Below are 20,428 nucleotides of genomic sequence, written 5' to 3'. Positions count from 1 at the left end.
TCGTCCAGCTTCCGTTTTTAATGGGAAATACTTAAAATAAACAAGTGTACTCAAATTACAAAGCACACAGGTTTCTGTATTAATAGAGGGGCGTCAAAGTTCAAAACCCTCTGTTTAGTGGTTTTAACTCCCCTTTTCTCTCAACACTTTCAACACCAAATGAGTTGATTTGAGCTAACAGCTGGTGTTCAGTATTATTTATTGAGCACTTACTCTGTGCAGAGCACTGTCCTAAGTGCGTGGGGGAGTGCAATAGGCATAATAATAGTGATATTTGTTAAGCACTCACTGTGTCTAACCTGATTAGCTTGTGCTTCCCCATTGCTTAATATAGTTCCCGTCACATAGTAAACGCTTAATAACATAAAAAAGCGATAGAGTTTAAAGATATGTATGTACATAAGTACCAAGCGATGGGAGGGTGGGTATAATAATAAATAATAATTTCGGCATTTATTAAGCACTTAGTGTATGTCAGGCACTATTCAAAGCGCTGGGGTGGATACAAGAGATGGATACAGAGAAGCAGCATGGGTCAGTGGAAAGAACTCGGGCTTTGGAGTCAGAGGTCATGGGTTCAAATCCCGCTCCGCCAATTGTCCGCTGGGTGACTTTGGGCAAGTCACTTCACTTCTGTGTGCCTCAGTGACCTCATCTGTAAAATGGGGATGAAGACTGTGAACACCCCGTGGGACAGCCTGATCACCTTGTGACCTCCCCAGCGCTTAGAACAGTGCTTTGCACATAATAAGCACTTAATCATCATCATCAATCGTATTTATTGAGCGCTTACTATGTGCAGAGCACTGTACTAAGCGCTTGGGAAGTACAAATTGGCAACATATAGAGACAGTCCCTACCCAACAGTCGGCTCACAGTCTAAAAGCCATGATCATTATTATTATTATTGTTACAAGCAAATCAGGTTGGACACGGTTCCTGTCCCCCATAGGACTCGCAAATCTTAATCCCCATTTTGCAGTGGAGGTAACAGACACAGAGGAGTTAAGTGACTGGCCCAGGGTCACACAGCAGACAAGTGGCAGAGCTGGGATTAGAACCGTGATCCTTTTGACTCCCGAGCCCGTTCTCCGTCCACTAGGCCAGCCTGGTTATCCAAGGACTTGGTTAGGAGAGAAATGCTCAAATGGCAGTAGCGAGGAAAATCAGATTGGGAGGTGAGAGGTGAATCTGGAAAAGCCTTCTTGGGGAGATGTGATTTTTAGGAAAGATCTGAAGGGGAGGAGAGCAGGGATCTGCTGGATGTGAAGAGGGAGGCAAGAACGAGGCAGCATGAATCACCCTCTTTTCTCTGTGGGAGAAGTTTTAATAACGAAGAAAACAGCCTAAAGACCAGAAGCAGGAGAAGGGAGAAAACGGGATAAGTTATTTCTCACATAATCAGCCCCTGACATTTTATAATAAATGGTAAAGCCAGCTCAGTATGAATATTCACTCATGGAAATATTTATCCTTCAAGTGTTCTTGTAGCTTGAATACTGTGGTGAAATATTTATGAATACGGAGACCCTTGCTTTAAGAAAAGATCCAATTCATATTTATAATGTCAGAGAGCCACACTTAATATTAGTGCTTTCTTTAAAATATTACCTTTCTTACTAAAATGATTCCCTGCTGTCTTTTATGGAAAAATAAAGTGTCATGGTGATGTAGAGAGCTAGCCCAGATCTAATGGTTTTATTTGCAGCAAAGAGATCTGAAAAACAGAGTTGCCATTCAGCGATACAGCTGATGGTGACAGTGTAAGTGTCCCACAGAGAATTTCTTGCACATCTACCTCAGCAGGACGTGTATTTGGGTTTTTTTTGCAGAAGTGGGTCCGGTTTGTACTGAATCATCCACACTCCCTCCCGGCAACCCTCTAGCCTAGCGGCCAGCACTGCGACATTACCGGAAGGGAGAATGGGAGCAGCATGTGGATCACAGAGCCCAATAGCTCAGAGTCATCAGCAGCAGTCCCCACTGTGCTCCCTTACCTGTTTTTTTTATCATCATCAATCATATTTATTGAGCGCTTACTGAGTGCAGAGCACTGTACTAAGCGCTTGGGAAGTACAAGTTGGCAACATATAGAGACAGTCCCTACCCAACAGTGGGCTCACAGTCTAAAAGGGGGAGACAGAGAACAAAACCAAACATACCAACAAAATAAAATAAATAGAATAGATATGTACAAGTAAAATAAATAGAGTAACAAATATGTACAAACATATATACATATATACAGGTGCTTTGGGGAAGGGAAGGAGGTAAGATGGGGGGGATGGAGAGGGGGGCGAGGGGGAGAGGAAGGAAGGGGCTCAGTCTGGGAAGGCCTCCTAGAGAAGTTAAGTGACTTGCCCAGAGTCAGACAGCTGACAACTGGTGGAGCCAGGATTTGAACCCCTGACCTCTGACTCCAAAGCCCGTGCTCTTTCCACTGAGCCACACTGATGGATGATGGTGGCATTTATTTACTAAGTGCTTACTATGTGCAAAGCACTGTTCTAAGCACTGGGGAGGTTGCAAGGTGATCAGGTTGTCCCGTGGGGGGCTCACAGTCTGCATCCCCATTTTACAGATGAGGTAACTGAGGCCCAGAGAAGAATAATAATAATAATTTTGGGATTTGTTAAGCACTTACTACATGCAAAGCACTGTTCTAAGCACTGGCACTGAAGTGACTTGCCCAAAGTCACACAGCTGACAACTGGCGGAGCCGGGATTTGAACCCCCGACCTCTGACTCCAAAGCCCGGGCTCTTTCCACTGAGCCACGCTGCTTCTCTTTATGGTAGTTAAGTGCTTACTCTGAAGCAGTGGTCTACGTGCTGGGGTAGATACACGGTAATCAGGCCTGATACAGGCCCCTTGTAGGCTCCCAGTAGAAGTAGGAGGGAGAACAGGTGTATTATCCCAATTTTGCAGTTGAGGAAACTCAAACACAGTACCGTGACTCGCCCAAGGGCACACGGCAGGCAAGTAGTGGAGCCGGCATTACAACCTTAGACCCGTGCTCTTTTCCACTAGGCCTTGATGCTTCCCATTTCGTCAGTCGTTTCTGGGAACGTTCTTCCGAGCGACTTTTAGGGAGGGACAAGGAAACCTCCCATTTTCTTCCAAAAATCAGGAGGAAGTTGAATCATTCCATCAATCCATCAGTGGATTTTTCGAGCGCTTACTGTGTGTCGAGCACTGTACTAAGCACACAAGGAACCGTGACAACAACTAAAAGTTATGCAGCTGCTTCTTCATGAGTAGGCAGACTGGAGCTGGACGGCACAGGAGCTCTGAGGCAAATGCAAGCCTAGACCACCCTAGGTTTGAGCGGGGAGCGTTATGTCATCATTCCCCCCAGAGTTACTGTTGTCTCCTAGTACGTGCTGAAGGACACATGCCAACTATACAATAATAATAATTATGGTATTTGTTAAGTGCTTACTATGTGCCAAGCACTGTTCTAATCACTGGGGTGGCTACAAGGTAATCAGGTTGACCCATGTGGGGCTCACAGTCTTAATCCCCATTTTACAGAGGCACATAGAAATTAAGTGACTTGCCCAAGGTCGCACAGCAGACGAGTGGCAGAGCTGGGATTAGAACCCACGTCCTCCGACTCCCAAGCCCATGCCCTTTCCACTAAGCCACGCTGCTTCAAAATAATGGTGGTATTTGTTAATAGTTTACTATGTGCTGAGCACCGTTCTAAGCTCTGGGGAAGATACAGGGTAGTCAGGTTGTCCCACGTGAGGCCCACAGTCTTAATCCCCATTTTACAGATGAGGTCACTGAGGCCCAGAGAAGTTAGATGACTTGCCCAGTGTCACACAGCTCTTTCCACCGAGCCACGCTGCTGTATGTCAGACCACAGGTAGAAGCCGTGAGAAGCAGCGTGGCTCAGTGGAGGAAGCACGGGCTTTGGAGTCAGAGGTCATGGGTTCGAATCACGGCCCTGCCAATCGTCAGCTGTGTGACTTTGGGCAAGTCATTTAACTTCTCTGTGCCTCAGTTCCCTCATCTGTAAAATGGGGATTAAGACTGTGAACCCCCTGTGGGACAACCTGATCACCTTGCAACCTCCCCAGCGCTTAGAACAGTGCTTTGCACACAGTAAGGGCTTAATAAATGGATTAAAAAAAGAAAAAGGACCTGGCTTCTAATCCCGGCTCTGCCACTTGTCTGCGGGATGACCCTGGACAAGTCATTTCACTTCTCTGTGCTTCAGTTACCTCATCTGTAAAATGGGGATTAGGACTGTGAACCCCATGTGGGGCAGGGACCACGTCCAAACTGATTAGTTTATATCAACCCCAGCACTCAGTTCTGTGCCTGGCACAGAGTAAGCACTGAACAAATATTATTCAAACAACAACAAAAAATACCCCTCACACAATTAATCAGTGGGTCGTTTACTGAGCACTCACTGTGTGCGGAGAATAATTATAATTATGTTGATATTAGCGCTTACTATGTGCCAGCGTGGCTCAGTGGAAAGAGCGTGGGCTTGGGAATCACAGGTCATGGGTTCAAATCCCGCCTCTCCCACATGTCTGCTGTGTGACCTTGGGCAAGTCACTTCACTTCTCTGTGCCTCAGTTCCCTGATTAAGACTGTGAGCCCCACATGGGACAACCTCATCTCCTTGTATTCCCCCCGCACTTAGAACAGTGCTTTGCACATAGTAAGCGCTTAACAAATACCAACATCATTATTATTACTATTTTCTAAGCGCTAGGGTAAATACAAGGTAATCAGGTTGTCCCACGTGGGGCTCACAGTATTCATCCCCATTTTACAGATGAAGGAACAGAGGCACAGAGAAGTTAAGTGACTTGCCCAAGGTCACACAGCTGACACGAGAGAGCCGGGATTTGTACTAAGCACTTGGGGGTGGGGGAAGGGCATAGCAGAGTTGGTCGACATGCTCCCTGCCCTCAAGGAGTTTACAGCCTAGAGGGAAAAACCAGCCTCCCACCAGCCATGCTTTGAGTGAGGAAAGACCCCCTCCCCAACAAGGTGCACCCAGCACCCATTCCTGCAGGCCCTTTTTTGGCACGTGAATGGCCTCGCTCGGGCCTGTTCTGTCAACTCGACATCGAGCCTGCCCCCCGTCTTACCTCCTTCCCTTCCCCACAGCACCTGTATATATGTATAAATGTTTGTACATATTTACTACTCTATTTATTTTACTTGTACATATCTATTCTATTTTATTTTGTTAGTATGCTTGGTTTTGTTCTCTGTCTCCCCCTTTTAGACTGTGAGCCCACTGTTGGGTAGGGACCGTCTCTATATGTTGCCAACTTGTACTTCCCAAGCGCTTAGTACAGTACTCTGCACACAGTAAGCGCTCAATAAATATGATTGATTGATTGATTTGCTACAAGTGATGCCATTATTTCTGGCTGATGACTTTCTCATCACTTCAGTGCCGTTTTTTGCATCATCCTACCTCCCCCACCCGTCTGTTTCCTTTCCAGCCCTTTTCATTTGCCTCTACCACCCCCACTCCATTTATTACTCATGGTCATCTACTTAGGCTCCTCCAACTTTTTGAACAATTTTGATCCCTGTTGTATATTACTTTTCTCTTTCTTCACCCCTTCAACGATCACTGGGGATTTCAGTATCCAAGTGGATGTGCCTGACCACCCTTCCACTGCCCACTTCCTCTCACCCCCAACTCCATCATCATCATCAATCATATTTATTGAGCGCTTACTGTGTGCAGAGCACTGTACTAAGCACTTGGGAAGTACAAGTTTGTAATACATAGAGAAAGTCCCTACCCAGCAGTGGACTCACAGTCTAAAAGGGGGAGACAGAGAACAAAACCAAACATACTAACAAAATAAAATAAATAGATATGTACAAGTAAAATAAATAAATAGAGTAATAAATATGTACAAACATATATACAGATATATACATATATCCAGTGACCTCCCGCTCCACCCCACCTACCTACCTAGGTACATGCTTGATCTCATCTTCTCTAGTTTCTGTACAATCTCCACCCTTACCAACTCTGAAATTCCACTATCACACCAAGGCTTCCTCACTTGCTTTCTCTCCTACACACCCACTCCCTGCAAATCTACCCTGTCCCCCCACAGAGACCAGCACATAGTAAGTGCTTAACAAATACCACAATTATTATTTTTATCTTGTGACCCCCAATTCTGTAAAGTCATCATGCCTCATATGGTCTCCTCTAGACCGTAAACTCGTCCTCTAGACTATAAACTTGTCCTCTAGACTGTAAGTTCCTTGTGAGCGGGGAACACGTCTACTAATTCTGTTGTGTTGTACAACAGAATTGTGCAATCGCTTAGTACAGTGCTCAATAAATTTCATTGTACTTTTTCTCGACACGCAAATCGACAGTCTTACCACTTCCCTCTCCCCTGAACTAAACTCCCTCCCTCCCCTTTCCCTCCAGCAATCTCGTACTGCTACCTCACAACCCTGGATCATCTCCACAGTGTTCCTCCTCCACTTCTGTTCATGAGCTTTGGAGCGCTGTTGATGGGAATCCTAACACCTGGCTGACTTCATCCATTTCAAATTCATTCTCACCTTTAATTCTGCCCTCTCCTCCAGCCAACAATACCTCTCCATCCTCATTGGCTTGTTACCCATTACCCTTGTGAGCCGTTCCTGACATTTAGCTCTCTCAAACCTTCTGTCCCCGCCAAATTCCCAAACTAACTGCTTCAGTCTCTCCTTCCCTCAGCGTCACATTTCCTCTTGCCTTTGGGACATCTTTACCTGGGTGTCTCACCGACATCTTAAGCAAAACATGTCCAAAACAGACTTCCTCATTTTACCTCCCAAGCCCTGTCCTCCCTCGTGTTTCCCATCACTGTAGACAAAACCATTATCCTCCCTATCTTACAAGCCCAGAACTATGGCATTATCCTCAACTCACCTTTCTCATTCACCCTGCATATTCAGTTCTGTTACCAAATCCTGTCTGTTCTACCTTCACAACCATCTCATCTGTCTCGCCTCCGACCCCTTTCCCATGTTCTCCCTCTGGCCTGGAACTTACTCCCCCTCCACATAAAACCAAACCACCGCTGTCTCACTTCAAAAGCCTTATTAAAATTACGTCTCCCAGAGGACCTTCCCAGGTAAGTCCTCTTTTCCCCTACTCCTTGTAGCATAAACTATAAACTTTGACCTATACCCTTAAACACTTGCCACTCACCCCACCCTCAACCCCACACAGCACTTAGGTACATACCTGTAATTTATTTACATTTATGTCTGTCTCTCCCCCTCTAGACCGTGAGCTCCTTGTGATCCCAGAACATTTCTACCAACTCTGTTATATTGTACGCCCCCAAGAATTTAGTACAGGGCTCTGTACACAGCACTCGATAAACTTGTCTCTGGCTTGTTGTGGGCAGGGATTGTCAGCCAACAGTTTTGTTTCACTCTCCCAAGTGCTCAGTACAGTGCTCTGCAATGGTATGTGCTCAATCAGTACTACTGATTGATACCGTTGCTCTGGTGTCCGCATATCTTATTCTTAATTGTTTGGCAATTCTTTGTTTAGAAGCTTCTGCTGCTAAGGAATTCGTCTAACTTAGCTCTTTAAGACTAAAATCCCATAGATTAGCATTCTCTTGTTCTAGCATTAGTTTGTCGTGTTCTTTTGCCCTGAAGTCTAATAGGACTTCATTTGGAAAATTCTGTTGCTGACACTTGCTTGTCTTTTTTTTTTTAAAAAAAAATGGTATTTGTTAAATGCTTATGTGACAGGCACTGTACAAAGCATCAGGGTAGATATAAACTAATCAGGTTGGACACGGTCCATGTCCCACATGGGGCTTAGTCTTAACCCCCAATTTATTGGTGCGGTGACTAAGGCTCAGAGAAGTTAAGTGATTTGCCCATTCTGACTCCCAGCCCCATGCTTTATCCATTAGGCCATGCCGCTTCTCAAGTTTTGTATTTCATCTTTGGAAGATTCCTTTACTTTGAGGGCTACCCGTCTTACTCTTTTGTAATAACATAGAAATCATTTGTACTGACAGCACTAACCGATTTGTCTGAAATCATGATTTCCGTGGCCTAGTTTTCATATTTTTATAAATGCCAAATTTCATGAATACCCATTGGGTAGAGACGGAATTTATATTATGAGTAAACAAAAAAAAAATCAAGCTTTTACCCAGCTCATTCCAGTAAAAATAAAGTAATGCTAATGTAAGTGAAAGAAGGGTTGTCTATCCAAAGTTTGGTGTCTGTAAGTAATCAGGAAGTATGGACTCATTTTGCTCAGACAAATCCTTCAGAATAACAGATTAGAAAAGTTCAGTAATGAGATGCCAGCGCTACATAGTGAAAGAGCGGAAAAGACAAATAAAATGAAAGTACAGTCACATGTGTTTTCACTTCACATTTTAGACCACACACATTGGCAAACTTAAGGAGCGCTCTCCCGACAAAGCCTTCTGCCTGGATGCAGCGCATTGTGGCATTAGAAGAAATTATTATTACCCCCCCAAAACAACTTCATATTTATGTCATCCATAAAGACGTGAAGCAGAGGATCCCCCTTTCCCTCAAAGCCTCCCTTTTAAGCCAGTGGAAGCACTTGGAAGCCAAAGGAAACAAACCAGTTTAGAGAGAGAGCTGGCTTACTCTGCTGTTGCCTTTCCTAGTGCCGAGGCCTGTAAATATCAGTAGTACTGGCATAAAAGCTGCCGTCTGGATTAGATCAGTGGCCTAATAACTGGCCTAAAGTTTAGTGACAGTCAAGTGAGTTACTTTCTTAGTATGTACCTTGTAAAATCCTTATCTGCTGATCTTTTATAGATTTAGCCTCCACGAATGTTTTGTAACTTTTCTAAACTATAAGCTCATTTCTATACTGTAAACTCATTTCTACACCGTAAACCCACTGTGGGCCTGGAATGTGTCAGCCAACTCCGTTGTATTTTACCCTCCCAAGCAGGATGGTGCTCTTCACACAGTAAGTGATCAGTAAATACCAATGATTGATTGATTTCAAGAACATATGGATTTCTAACACCAGTTCCTGTCAGTGATGCATTCCATATGCTTACTGTCCACTATATGAAGTACTTCCTTTTGTTGGTTGGAATCTACCCTCTAGCCCGGACATTACATAATTAAATGAACGTTAATTTCATGTTTGTCTTGTTCACACATTTCATCATTGTTTAGACTTCAGTTATATTCCTTCTCTGCCTGTTTTTCTCACCAAAAAAATTCTTCTCCGTTTGGACTGTCCTCGAATAGATTCTCCTGCATTCCGAGACCCGTCTTACAGAGGACTTTTTTTTAATCCCCTGAATGTTAATTGTATTTATCAGTCAGTTGTGTTTGAGCGCTTACTATGTGCAGAGCAATGTACTAAGTGCCTGGGAGAATACAGTACAGAAGAATTAGACAAGTTCCATATCCAGAGCGAGCTTGAGTGCTTACTCTGTGCCGAACATTCTTGCTTGGGAGAATACAATGTAACTGAGTTGGTAGACGTGCCCACAGCGAGCTTACAGTCTAGAGGGTGATACAGATACTAATATAAATAAATTCCAGATATGTACATAAGAACTGTGGGGATGAGGGTGGGGAGAATAAAGGGTGCAAATCCAAGTGCATAGGAAATGTGATTTGGGTGTCATCTTATTCCCCCACAACATGGATTCTTGGTGGAGTGGCCCAGTTTTTTTTTTACCCCATATCATTCTGGAAAAGGATAGTAAATAATATTAAGTGTCCAGTGTGTGCACAGCACTATACTAAGTGCTGGGAAAGAATACACAAGTGGGAATTAGACATGGCCCCTGTCCCTCAGGGGGCTCTCAATCTGAAAAAAAAAAAAAAGGGAAGAGGGAACTGGCAACAGATACATTAGGAGAGTGGAATGAAAACATTAAGACAACATAAAAACAAAACCAAAGATCGGTAAGGTTCTGCGGTTTGAGGAGTAACATTTCTGGCTCCTCGCAGCTAGTGGAATCCACAGTCACAACTTCCACCGTGGCCTGCCCAAGGTTATGTGGAGGTGGCACGAGGCTGCACCTGCCTTTCTCTGTCCTGCCAGGGTGGTGGAATGTGGGTAGGGATGGAGGTTCCTCGGGGAGGTGGAAGTGAACTTGTGCGGGAAGTAGATGACAGTCAGTTAGTTGTATTTATTGAGCGCTTATTGTTTGCAAAGCACTGTACTAAGTACTTGGGAGAGTATAATATTCATTCATTCAGTCATATTTATTGAGCACTTACTGTGTGCAGAGCACTGTACTAAGTGCTTGGGAAGTACAAGTTGGCAACATATAGATACAGGCCCTACCCAACAACGGGCTCACAGTCTAGATATATATATATATATATATATATATATATATATATATATATATATATATATAGATGGGTAGATATATATATATATATATATATATAGATGGGTAGATATATATAGATATACAGGCAAATTCCCTACCCACAATGAGCGTACAGTCTAGAGGGCAGTAGGCATGGCATAGGGGATAGAGGATGGGCTTGGGAGTCAAAGGTCATGGGTTCTGATTCCGGCTTTGTCACTTGCCTTTTATGTGACCTCAGGCAAGTCACTTCACTTTTCGGTGCCTCCGTTCCATCATCTGTAAAATGGGGATTGAGACTGTGCGCCCCACGTGGGACAGGGACTATGTCCAACATCATCATAATAATAATAATAATGATGGCATTTATTAAGTGCTTACTATGTGCAAAGCACTGTTCTAAGCGCTGGGGTGGTTACAAGGTGATCAGGTTGTCCCACGGGGGGCTCACAGTCTTAATCCCCATTTTACAGATGAGGGAACTGAGGCCCAGAGAAGTTAAGGGACTTGCCCAGAGTCACACAGCTGACAACTGGCGGAGCCGGGATTTGAACCCTTGACCTCTTACTCCAAAGCCCGTGCTCTTTCCATTGAGCCACACTGCTGATTTGCTTGTATCAACCCCAGTGCTTAGTACAGTGCTTGGCACATAGTAAGTGCTTCTAGATTGTGAGCCTGTTGTTGGGTACGGGCCGTCTCTATATGTTGCTGACTTGTACTTCTCAAGCGGTTAGTACAGTGCTCTGCACACAGTAAGCACTCAATGAATATGATTGAATGAATGAATGAATGAAAGTGCTTAACAAGTACCATTATTAATTACGCAACATAAATTACATAACCAAAAATGGAGGGAATTGGGATTGAAGGGAAGAGATGGGTAATAGAGGGGAAAAGGGGAGGGCAGGGATAGGAGAGAAGACAGTTTAATGACCAGGGAGAGGCAGGCTTAAGGAGGAGAGGTAGAAGGAGAAGAACCATCAATAATACATCCAGAAAGAACAAAAAGAAAAACATCATCTTTATAATGTGCTGTTTGGGATAAAAATGAGAGTTAGCCAAAACAATTATTAATCAAATGAAAAATGAACATCCCTTTTTTCCCGAAACAGTGATTTTTTTTCCAACCATTTGTGCTAGTGCCATTAATTATGCTTATTCATGCCCCCTAAGTAAACCAAAGGAATGTTTACCTTGCTGAGAGAACGAGTATAATTGTTTTACCTTAAAAGTACCCAACAGTTATGTAGTTATATAATATAAAAAGAGAGGTATTTATTAGGTCTCTAAGTTGGTCTGTCAACTATTTTGTCCTCACTATTTCTCTTCTCACCCTCTCCACTTCTCACTACCTGTCCTGGAAGGCTTCTTGGGTTTCAGGACAGCGGGATGAGTTTTCAAGAAAGCAATGAATTAATGCACAAATTCTTTAGAAAATTTAATTTTTTTTTTCCCTTTTGTCAAATTGAATAATTAGCAATGTACATGCAGAGTTTTCTTCATGAAGCCTGCTGCTGAGGCAGGGATCTTTAGTATCTCTCCCTCCGTACCCCCCGCCAATGTGATACATAGTAGACTATGAGCCCACTGTTGGGTAGGGACTGTCTCTATATGTTGCCAATTTGTACTTCCCAAGCGTGTAGTACAGTGCTCTGCACATAGTAAGCGCTCAATAAATGCGATTGATGATGATGATGATACATAGTATAAAATTTTCCAGATGGCAGCCACCAGGGATAAGGAAAAGGCCCAGAACCCCTGCTCTGGTCATGATGGTCATTCGGTGGTGGGCTGTGTTTCGTTCATTCGTAAATGGGCCAGGCTTTTTCTGTGGATGGGGGAAGGACCGCTGTGTCAGGCTTGCCTTAGAGGTAATGGGAGAAAGCTTAGCCCAAACCCTCCTCAACCCATCCATCAGAATGGGGGGCAGCTGGGCCAGATGAACACCTCCGCTCTATTCTCCCTTCCCCTCTCCCCACAAAAGATAAATGCTCCCTCCCTTTGTCGGGGTCTGCCACAAGCCGGCCCGGTCCCTAACTTAAACAAAAAACTACATGCTAACCAAACCTTTGGATTCTTTCTTATAGAGGAGCTGCAGCTGGCAGTGGGAGGGTGAGGAACTCTGCCCATTGTACATATTTATTACTCTAGTTATTTATTTATTTTACTTGTACATATCTATTCTATTTATTTTATTTTGTTAGTATGTTTGGTTTTGTTCTCTGTCTCCCCCTTTTAGACTGTGAGCCCACTGTTGGGTAGGGACCGTCTCTATATGTTGCCAACTTGTACTTCCCAAGCGCTTAGTCCAGTGCTCTGCACACAGTAAGCACTCAATAAATACGATTGATTGATTGATTGATGTGCAGAATTAGGGCTAGGGACTTCCTCTCTCCCTCGTCCCCCTCTCCATCCCCCCCATCTTCCTTCCTTCCCTTCCCCACAGCACCTGTATATATGTATATATGTTTGTACATATTTATTACTCTATTTATTTTACTTGTACATATCTATTCTATTTATTTTATTTTGTTAGTATGTTTGGTTTTGTTCTGTATCTCCCCCTTTTAGACTGTGAGCCCACTGTTGAGTAGGGACTGTCTCTATATGTTGCCAACTTGTACTTCCCAAGCACTTAGTACAGTGCTCTGCACACAGTAAGCGCTCAATAAATATGATTGATTGATTGATTGATTGATATATGCAGAAGCCATCTAGGTGAGGTCTCTCTGGTATGGGCACCATCTTGAATGTACCAAGTCAGGGCCAGGAAACCAACTGTTGGCCCCGCCACATGCCATCTTGAGTGACCACTTACCCGACTTACTGCCCAAAAAACAGCTCTGTTTTTGGACAGGGAATTTTCGGTTAAAGTAGAACCGCGCAGAATGGAGTCAGGTCATCTTGATGTTGGGGTTATATTTCTAAATTCCATTTGCATTTACAAGATTGTAAGCTATCATTTTTTTTGGCTAAATTTAGATGAAACTACTCTAGAATGAAGGACATTTCAGGGCCATATCAGTTATCTTTCTAGTGGTAATTAAAAAACGTTTTAATTATTTTATTAAATTTATTGTTGGAACCCTGTTATTTTATTTTCTTGTCGAAAATTTCAATTTTCCTGCTTCTTGAATTGGCAAACAATTTTTATTTGTAACCTTTCCTTGCTATAAACTTACGTTTTAAAGAACAGCCTGAACTACATAAAATCTTTCCATTTGTGGTTATAAGCTAATCTGCCTTTGAATTGTTTTCATTGGATAAATGCAAAACATTAATAAATAATAATTTGAGGAGCTGCACCAGCTCCTCAAATACCTTTTGGGTGACCTTGGACAAGTCACTTAACTTCTCTGTGCCTTAGTTTCCTCATCTGTAATGTGGGGATTCAATGCCTGTTTTCCCTCCTGGTACCTCATTATCTTGTATAACCTGGCTCTTAGTACAGTGCATGGTACATAGTAAGTGTTTACAAAAAGAACATTATCATTATTATTATTATTATTAATGAATTGCAGCAATCACATAATTATAAATAATGGCACAAATCAAGAAATATGCTGATTCAGATCTGCATGTTGACAACACTCATTCCCATAGTGTTCATAGTTAAGTTAAATTCTAAACTTGAATAACATACTCTGCATTTACGAAAGGCTTAAAGAAGGGTATTTTTAGTTTTATAGCGAAACTAATATCAGCACCTCTCATTTTAAAACTTTATTGATTGACTGCTTTTAAATGGACTTTCCAAACTTAACCATAGTAGTAACCAGTAGGTCCTTGTAGTGTGTTTGGACACACATATGTACAGCTTTGTGTGAATGTGTATAGTCTCTCAGTGGCTGTTTCTACTTGTTTCCCTCTAGCTGCTTGCACAGTTTTAGAACAAGTGCATTTCAGGGCTGTTTCCTCATTTTTTGGTAGGTAAAAAAGTCTCTCTAGGTTGTAAAACCAAAACAATAACACCCCTTCCCTGCCTTGAAAAAGCAAACATTTTTTTCTATTATATGAATGTTTAAAAAAACCCAAATGAAAGAATTTGCTTTACCTCCAATAATAATAATAATAATTGTGGTATTTAAGCACTTACTATGTGCCAGGCACTGTAAAATAAAAAATAAATGATGGTATTTGTTAAGCACTTACTGTGTGCAAAGCACTGGGGAGGTTACAAGGTGATCAGGTTGTCCCATGGGGGGCTCACAGTTTTAATCTCCATTTTACAGATGAGGTAACTGAGGCACAGAGAAGTGAAGTGACTTGCCCAAAGTCACACAGCTGACAGTTGGCGGAGCCAGGATTTGAACCCATGCCCTCTGACTCCAAAGCCTGGGCTCTTTCCACTGAGCCGCGCTGCTTCAAGCGCTGGGGAAGATACAAGGTGACTGAGTTGGATAGAGTCCCTGTCCCACATGAGGCTCACAGTCTTCATCCCCATTTTACAGATGAGGAAACTGAAGCACAGAGAAGTGAAATGATTTGACCAAGGCCACACAGCGAACAAGTGGCGGAGTCAGGATTAGAACCCAGATCCTTCTGACTCCAAGGCCAGTGCTCTATCCACTAGGCCACGTAGCTTCTCAGAATTAGGAGATGGCAAATCCATTTTTCTGTCAAGTTTTCCAGCCTGATTGCAGTTACCTGGGAAACAGTGATGCTTTCGAAACTTTTAGCCACATACTCTTTTATTTTGCTGCTCTTCCTTTCCCACTTCTCTTCCCCATTCAGTTCTTTTACTGATTTTTAAATGTTGGGAAAGGGAAGAGGCTGGAAGGAGGAGACAGAAGTGCTGTGACTCCGGGGATAACTTTACAGAGGGGAAGGAAATTTAAGGGAATCACTTATTTGTTAGTTTAGAGTGTAGATTCAAATGATCTGCTATTTTGAAATGGCATATGATATGGAAGCAAAATGAATGAGAAGAGTAGAGTGGTAGGGCTTCTTTGTTGATGTGAGATTCACAAAAAACCAAGAGTCAGTGTTTTTCCTTTGGGAGTCAGTCAGTGGTATTTATTGAGCGCTTATTAGATTCAATCAATCAATCAATCAATCTTATTTATTGAGCGCTTACTGTGTGCAGAGCACTGTACTAAGCACTTGGGAAAATACAAGAGTTGGTAGACACATTCCCTGACCACAAGGAGTTTACAGTGTACTGGGGAAAATGCAGGCTGTTGACAATTCTATTTACCTTTATGCTATAGATTTCTGGAATCTACCTTGTGAAATATTATGAGGTAATGGATGGCTAACTACTTTTATTCAGCTTAGTTGTACTATAATGATGCTTTTATGTTGCCTAATTAGAGTAGTCTAGCTTCATGTACATCCAAACCTTTCTCATTCAAAACTTATAACGGACTATAAGTTCATCCCTCTAGACTGTAAGCTCACTGTGGGCAGGGAATGTGTCTGTTACGCTGTTATATTGCACTCTCTCAAGCACTTACTACAATGCGCTGCACACAGTAAGAACTCAGTAGGTACGATTAGCTTATAACAGTGTAAAATTTTAGTTACCCAAATATTTGGCTCTCTCTTTAACCTTCCATTTAGTGCTCGCATTGTTCGATCAAATTTTTTGGTAGTGCAGTGAACTTAATTAACTTTATAAAAACAGTTGCCATCTTTCCCAAAGCAGCCATTTGAGTGATAAATTTCATTCTTGAATTTAAGTTTGGAACAAATATAAGAGCACAGTTTTTGAGATGAATAATTTGAAACTTTTTTTTGTCTTGCAGTCTCTCTTTGCCGTTGGAAAAAATATTTCGTGACAAACATGACCGAGTTTTGGCTGATCTCAGCACCTGGAGAGAAAACATGTCAGCAAACCTGGGAGAAATTGCACGCTGCAACCACCAAAAGTAACAATCTCTCCACGAATGCCAAATTCAATATTCCTGACTTGAAGGTAACCATTGCACTTTGCTGGAATATTTAATCTAGTTATCTGTATTTGACTTTGCCTCGGTAAATAAAGGTCAAGACTACAGTTCCGGTCCTGTAGTTTTTGTTACCTTTTAACTGCCCAGAAATGAGGTAACTCTACTTTTTTAAGCAAAATCCCCCTTTTTTTAACTGAGAATGCAAGTTCTCTCCCCTTTTCCAATAGCTTTGTATTGGTAAGATTAGTTTCAAATTTATATGAAAATTAAAACAAACCACTTTTAAAAATATCCTTCAGTGGCTGCCAGTGCATCTTGAATGTACTCTTTTCAGTTCTGACTGTATTTGTACAAAGTCATTCACTAAGTAAACCTGTCACTTAATAGCTTTGTTCTGACTTTTCCCAATTGTAAAAAAGAATAGTAGCTTTGCTGTCTCCCTTCCATGTGCAGGAAAGGCTATGGAGAACTTCTGAGGGTTCATAAAGATGAATAATGGATTGGACAATAAGTTCCGTGAGGAAAGTTTTTAAAGGCACTGGGATGATCCAGCTTGAAAAGAGAAGTATATGAAGGATTTTTAAAGAGAGGATAGTTATCTCAATTTTTGCTGGGGACAAAATAAGAAGAAACCAGCTTAAATTGCAGCATGGAAGACTTAGGTTACATGTGAGGAGAGACTTGGGAATTTGAAATCACTGGAGTGAGTTTCTCAGGAGAAGTAGGGCATCTTCTCTTTTAGGGATTTAAAAATGAGATAACTTCTCCTTTTTCAGAATTATTCTTACCTGAAGGTGGAAAGATAGATTAGAAAATCTCTGAGTGCTTTTCAACTGTGAAAAGTTGAAAACTGAAACACCAGCGAGATTTAATAAAATGGTAGTTTTTTTTTACTTAAATGTACTGGTCCCCCTCCCCTCAATCTTTCTTTAGTTGTAACGAAAAGGCCTTGTACAAAGTACTTTTGTACATTCACCATTCTTAATTTCTGAAATTTCATTTTCACTTTCCTTAAACTTGGAAAAATAAAGCCGGTTATTCTAGTGGTTATCAAAACTATAAAGATTTCAGGGACTTCCTTATTGACCTATATTATGGCAAGGTAACATCTGAAGCAGTTTGCCCTGTTGGATAGAGCTCGGGCCTAAGAGTCAGAGAACCTGGGTTCTAATCCCGATTCTGCTGCTTGCCTATTGTGTGACCTTGGGCAAGTCATTTAACTTCTCTGTGCCTCACTTACCTCATCTGTAAAAAGGGGATTAAGACTGTGCATCCCATGTGGGACAGGGGCTGTTTCCAAACTCATGAGCTTGTATCTACCCCAGTGCTTTGAACAATGCTAGACAAATACCAACATCCTCATCTCAAACCAGGAGATCTTTACCACACAGCCACTGTACCAGGACCAGAGCAGTGCTAGCTAGAGTAAAAATTGGCTGGATATGTGAAAAGCAAATGACAGACCCCCGGCCCACGTCATCCCCCTGGCCTGGAATGCCCTCCCTCTGCCCATCCGCCAAGCTAGCTCTCTTCCTCCCTTCAAGGCCCTGCTGAGAGCTCACCTCCTCCAGGAGGCCTTCCCAGACTGAGCCCCTTCCTTCCTCTCCCCCTCGTGCCCCTCTCCATCCCCCCATCTTACCTCCTTCCCTTCCCCACAGCACCTGTATATATGTGTATATGTTTGTACATATTTATTACTCTATTTATTTATTTATTTTACTTGTACATATCTATTCTATTTATTTTATTTTGTTAGTATGTCTGGTTTTGTTCTCTGTCTCCCCCTTTTAGACTGTGAGCCCAATGTTGGGTAGGGACTGTCTCTATATGTTGCCAATTTGTACTTCCCAAGTGCTTAGTACAGTGATCTGCACATAGTAAGTGCTCAATAAATACGATTGATGATGATGATGATGACAGATTCCCAAGCCATTGCCGGATGGTGATTGGAAGTGAAACATCTTCCAGTAGGGTAGACCAAAAAAAACAAACAACCCCCCCACAAAAGCACTTTACAAATAAGTTGCAGCATAATGTCATTTCTGGAAAACAACAGCATTCAGTTGAAGTGTATTTATAAGGGGAAGAGATACGGGGCAGAGGAATCTGAGGCCATTTCTAGCCTTGAAAAGGAAACTAGCCACAAATCAGAGAGCAGCGGTCACATGGTCGTTTCTGGAAAGGTTTGGGTGATGTGTTGTTTTTTCTCTGCCGTATGTGTGGTGAGCCGTAAGTGTACTGCCCTTTCAGATGTGAAGGATGACAATCTGATGACAAGCCCTACTGAGAGCTCACCTCCTCCAGGAGGCCTTCCCAGACTGAGCCCCCTCCTTCCTCTCCCCCTCCTCCCCATCCCCATCCCCCCCTTACCTCCTTCCCCTCCCCACAGCACCTATATATATATGTATATATATTTGTACGTATTTATTACTCTATTTTATTTGTACATATTTATTCCATTTGTTTTAGTTTGTTAATATGTTTTGTTTTGTTGTCTGTCTCCCCCTCCTAGACTGTGAGCCCGCTGTTGGGTAGGGACCTTCTCTATATGTTGCCAACTTGTACTTCCCAAGCGCTTAATACAGTGCTCTGCACATGGAAGCGCTCAATAAATACGATTGAATGAATATATTTGGGTGCGTTCATAGTCGATCAGACTTTCAGAAGGTTGGTCTGTAAGATTTTAGATGAGCGTTTTAGGTTTGATAACTTTTCAGTAAACTTTGGAGGCATTAAAGGGAACCAGGCACTTTGGATTAGACTATAAATAACCTTGTTTTAGGAATAGGGTGAGATTTAATTGCTAAAATGTCTGTGTTGTCTTTCAGGTTGGCACGCTGGATGTTTTGGTTGGGCTGTCAGATGAACTGGCTAAACTGGATGCATTTGTGGAAGGGTAACAAATTGAACATTTACTAAGTTAAAATGAATCTTTTTTTTCCACATTCTTTTAGTGTGGTCCAGCCTTTGCCACAGGCCTTGTGAGATCCTAGAGTCACCATGTTAGTCTTAGAAGCAGCGTGGCTCAATGGAAAGAGCCCGGGCTTTGGAGTCAGAGGTCATGGGTTCGAATCCCGGCTCTGCCAATTGTCAGCTGTGTGACTCTGGGCAAGTCACTTCACTTCTCTGTGCCTCAGTTATCTCATCTGTCAAATGGGGATTAAGACTGTGAGCCCCTCGTGGGACAACCTGATCTCCTTGTAACCTCCCCAGCACTTAGAACAGGCTTTGCACATAGCACTTAATAAATGCCATTATTATTATTATTATTATTATTATTATTATTATTATTAGAAATATACCCCTTTCCCCCCAGCTCCTAGAAACTCCACCAGTAGGACACATTCCCCTCTCTCCCTCGGAGTCTGACTCCCAATCCTGGAGTCAGGATTAGGAGCGTCAAGGAGTGCACAGACAGTCCTTTTTCCTTCCCTCTCATCCTCTCCTGATTCTTCGAGGTCTGATCCAGGGAAAACAAGCAGATGTGAAGCAGCGTGGCCTAGTGGAAAGTGTGTGGGCTTTGGTGTCAGAGGACCTGGGGTCTGATCCCAGCTCCTCCACTGACCTGCCGTGTGACCATGGGCAAGTCACTTCTCTGGGCCTCAGTTTTCTCAACTGTAAAATGGAATTCAATGCCCTTTAATAGTAATAATAATGATGGCATTTGTTAAATGCCTACTGTGTGCAAAGCACTGTTCTAAGCACTGGGGAGGTTACAAGGTGATCAGGATGTCCCACGGGGGGCTCACAGTCTTAATCCCCAATTTACAGATGAGGTAACTGAGGCACAGAGAAGTTAAGTGACTTGTCCAAAGTCACACAGCTGGCAGTTGGCGGAGCCGGGATTTGAACCCATGACCTCTGACTCTCAAGCCCGTGCTCTTTCCACTGAGCCACGCTGTTACTCTCGTACTTAGACTGTGAGCCCCATGTGGGACCTGATTGTCTTGTATCTATCCCAGTGCTTAGTATGGTGCTTGGCACAAAGTAAGTGCTTAACAAACACCACAATTTATTTTAATTTATGTGCCTGAGTTTCACAGTGATTCTGGGGTCACTTTTAGTACTGATCTGGGGCTGCGGGTGTAGGCGGGTAGGGGCACCTTTCCTTCACACCTTGACTTCCTCATCATCTTAGAAGTGGCTGAGGGCAGTCGAGGAATACCTTCCCTGCAGG

The 20,428-nt window shown here is 42.8% G+C and overlaps 1 protein-coding gene across 1 annotated transcript in view; it reads left to right on the top strand.

Moving 5' to 3' along the window:
* ATP6V1C1 (ATPase H+ transporting V1 subunit C1) overlaps positions 1-20,428 on the top strand; it is a 76,702-nt gene that overhangs the window by 18,895 nt on the left and 37,379 nt on the right. The window contains exons 2-3 of the mRNA XM_038745900.1: positions 16,108-16,277; positions 19,080-19,147. Coding sequence (XP_038601828.1) covers positions 16,146-16,277; positions 19,080-19,147 — 200 coding nt within the window. The 5' untranslated portion in view covers positions 16,108-16,145. The remainder of the gene's footprint in view (positions 1-16,107; positions 16,278-19,079; positions 19,148-20,428) is intronic.

The sequence above is a fragment of the Tachyglossus aculeatus genome, chromosome 4, assembly GCF_015852505.1.
Source record: "Tachyglossus aculeatus isolate mTacAcu1 chromosome 4, mTacAcu1.pri, whole genome shotgun sequence".
Classification (NCBI taxonomy): Eukaryota; Metazoa; Chordata; class Mammalia; order Monotremata; family Tachyglossidae; genus Tachyglossus; species Tachyglossus aculeatus.
The sequence above is the reverse complement of the archived record's forward strand: the minus strand, read 5'-3'. Positions and strand labels throughout refer to the sequence as shown.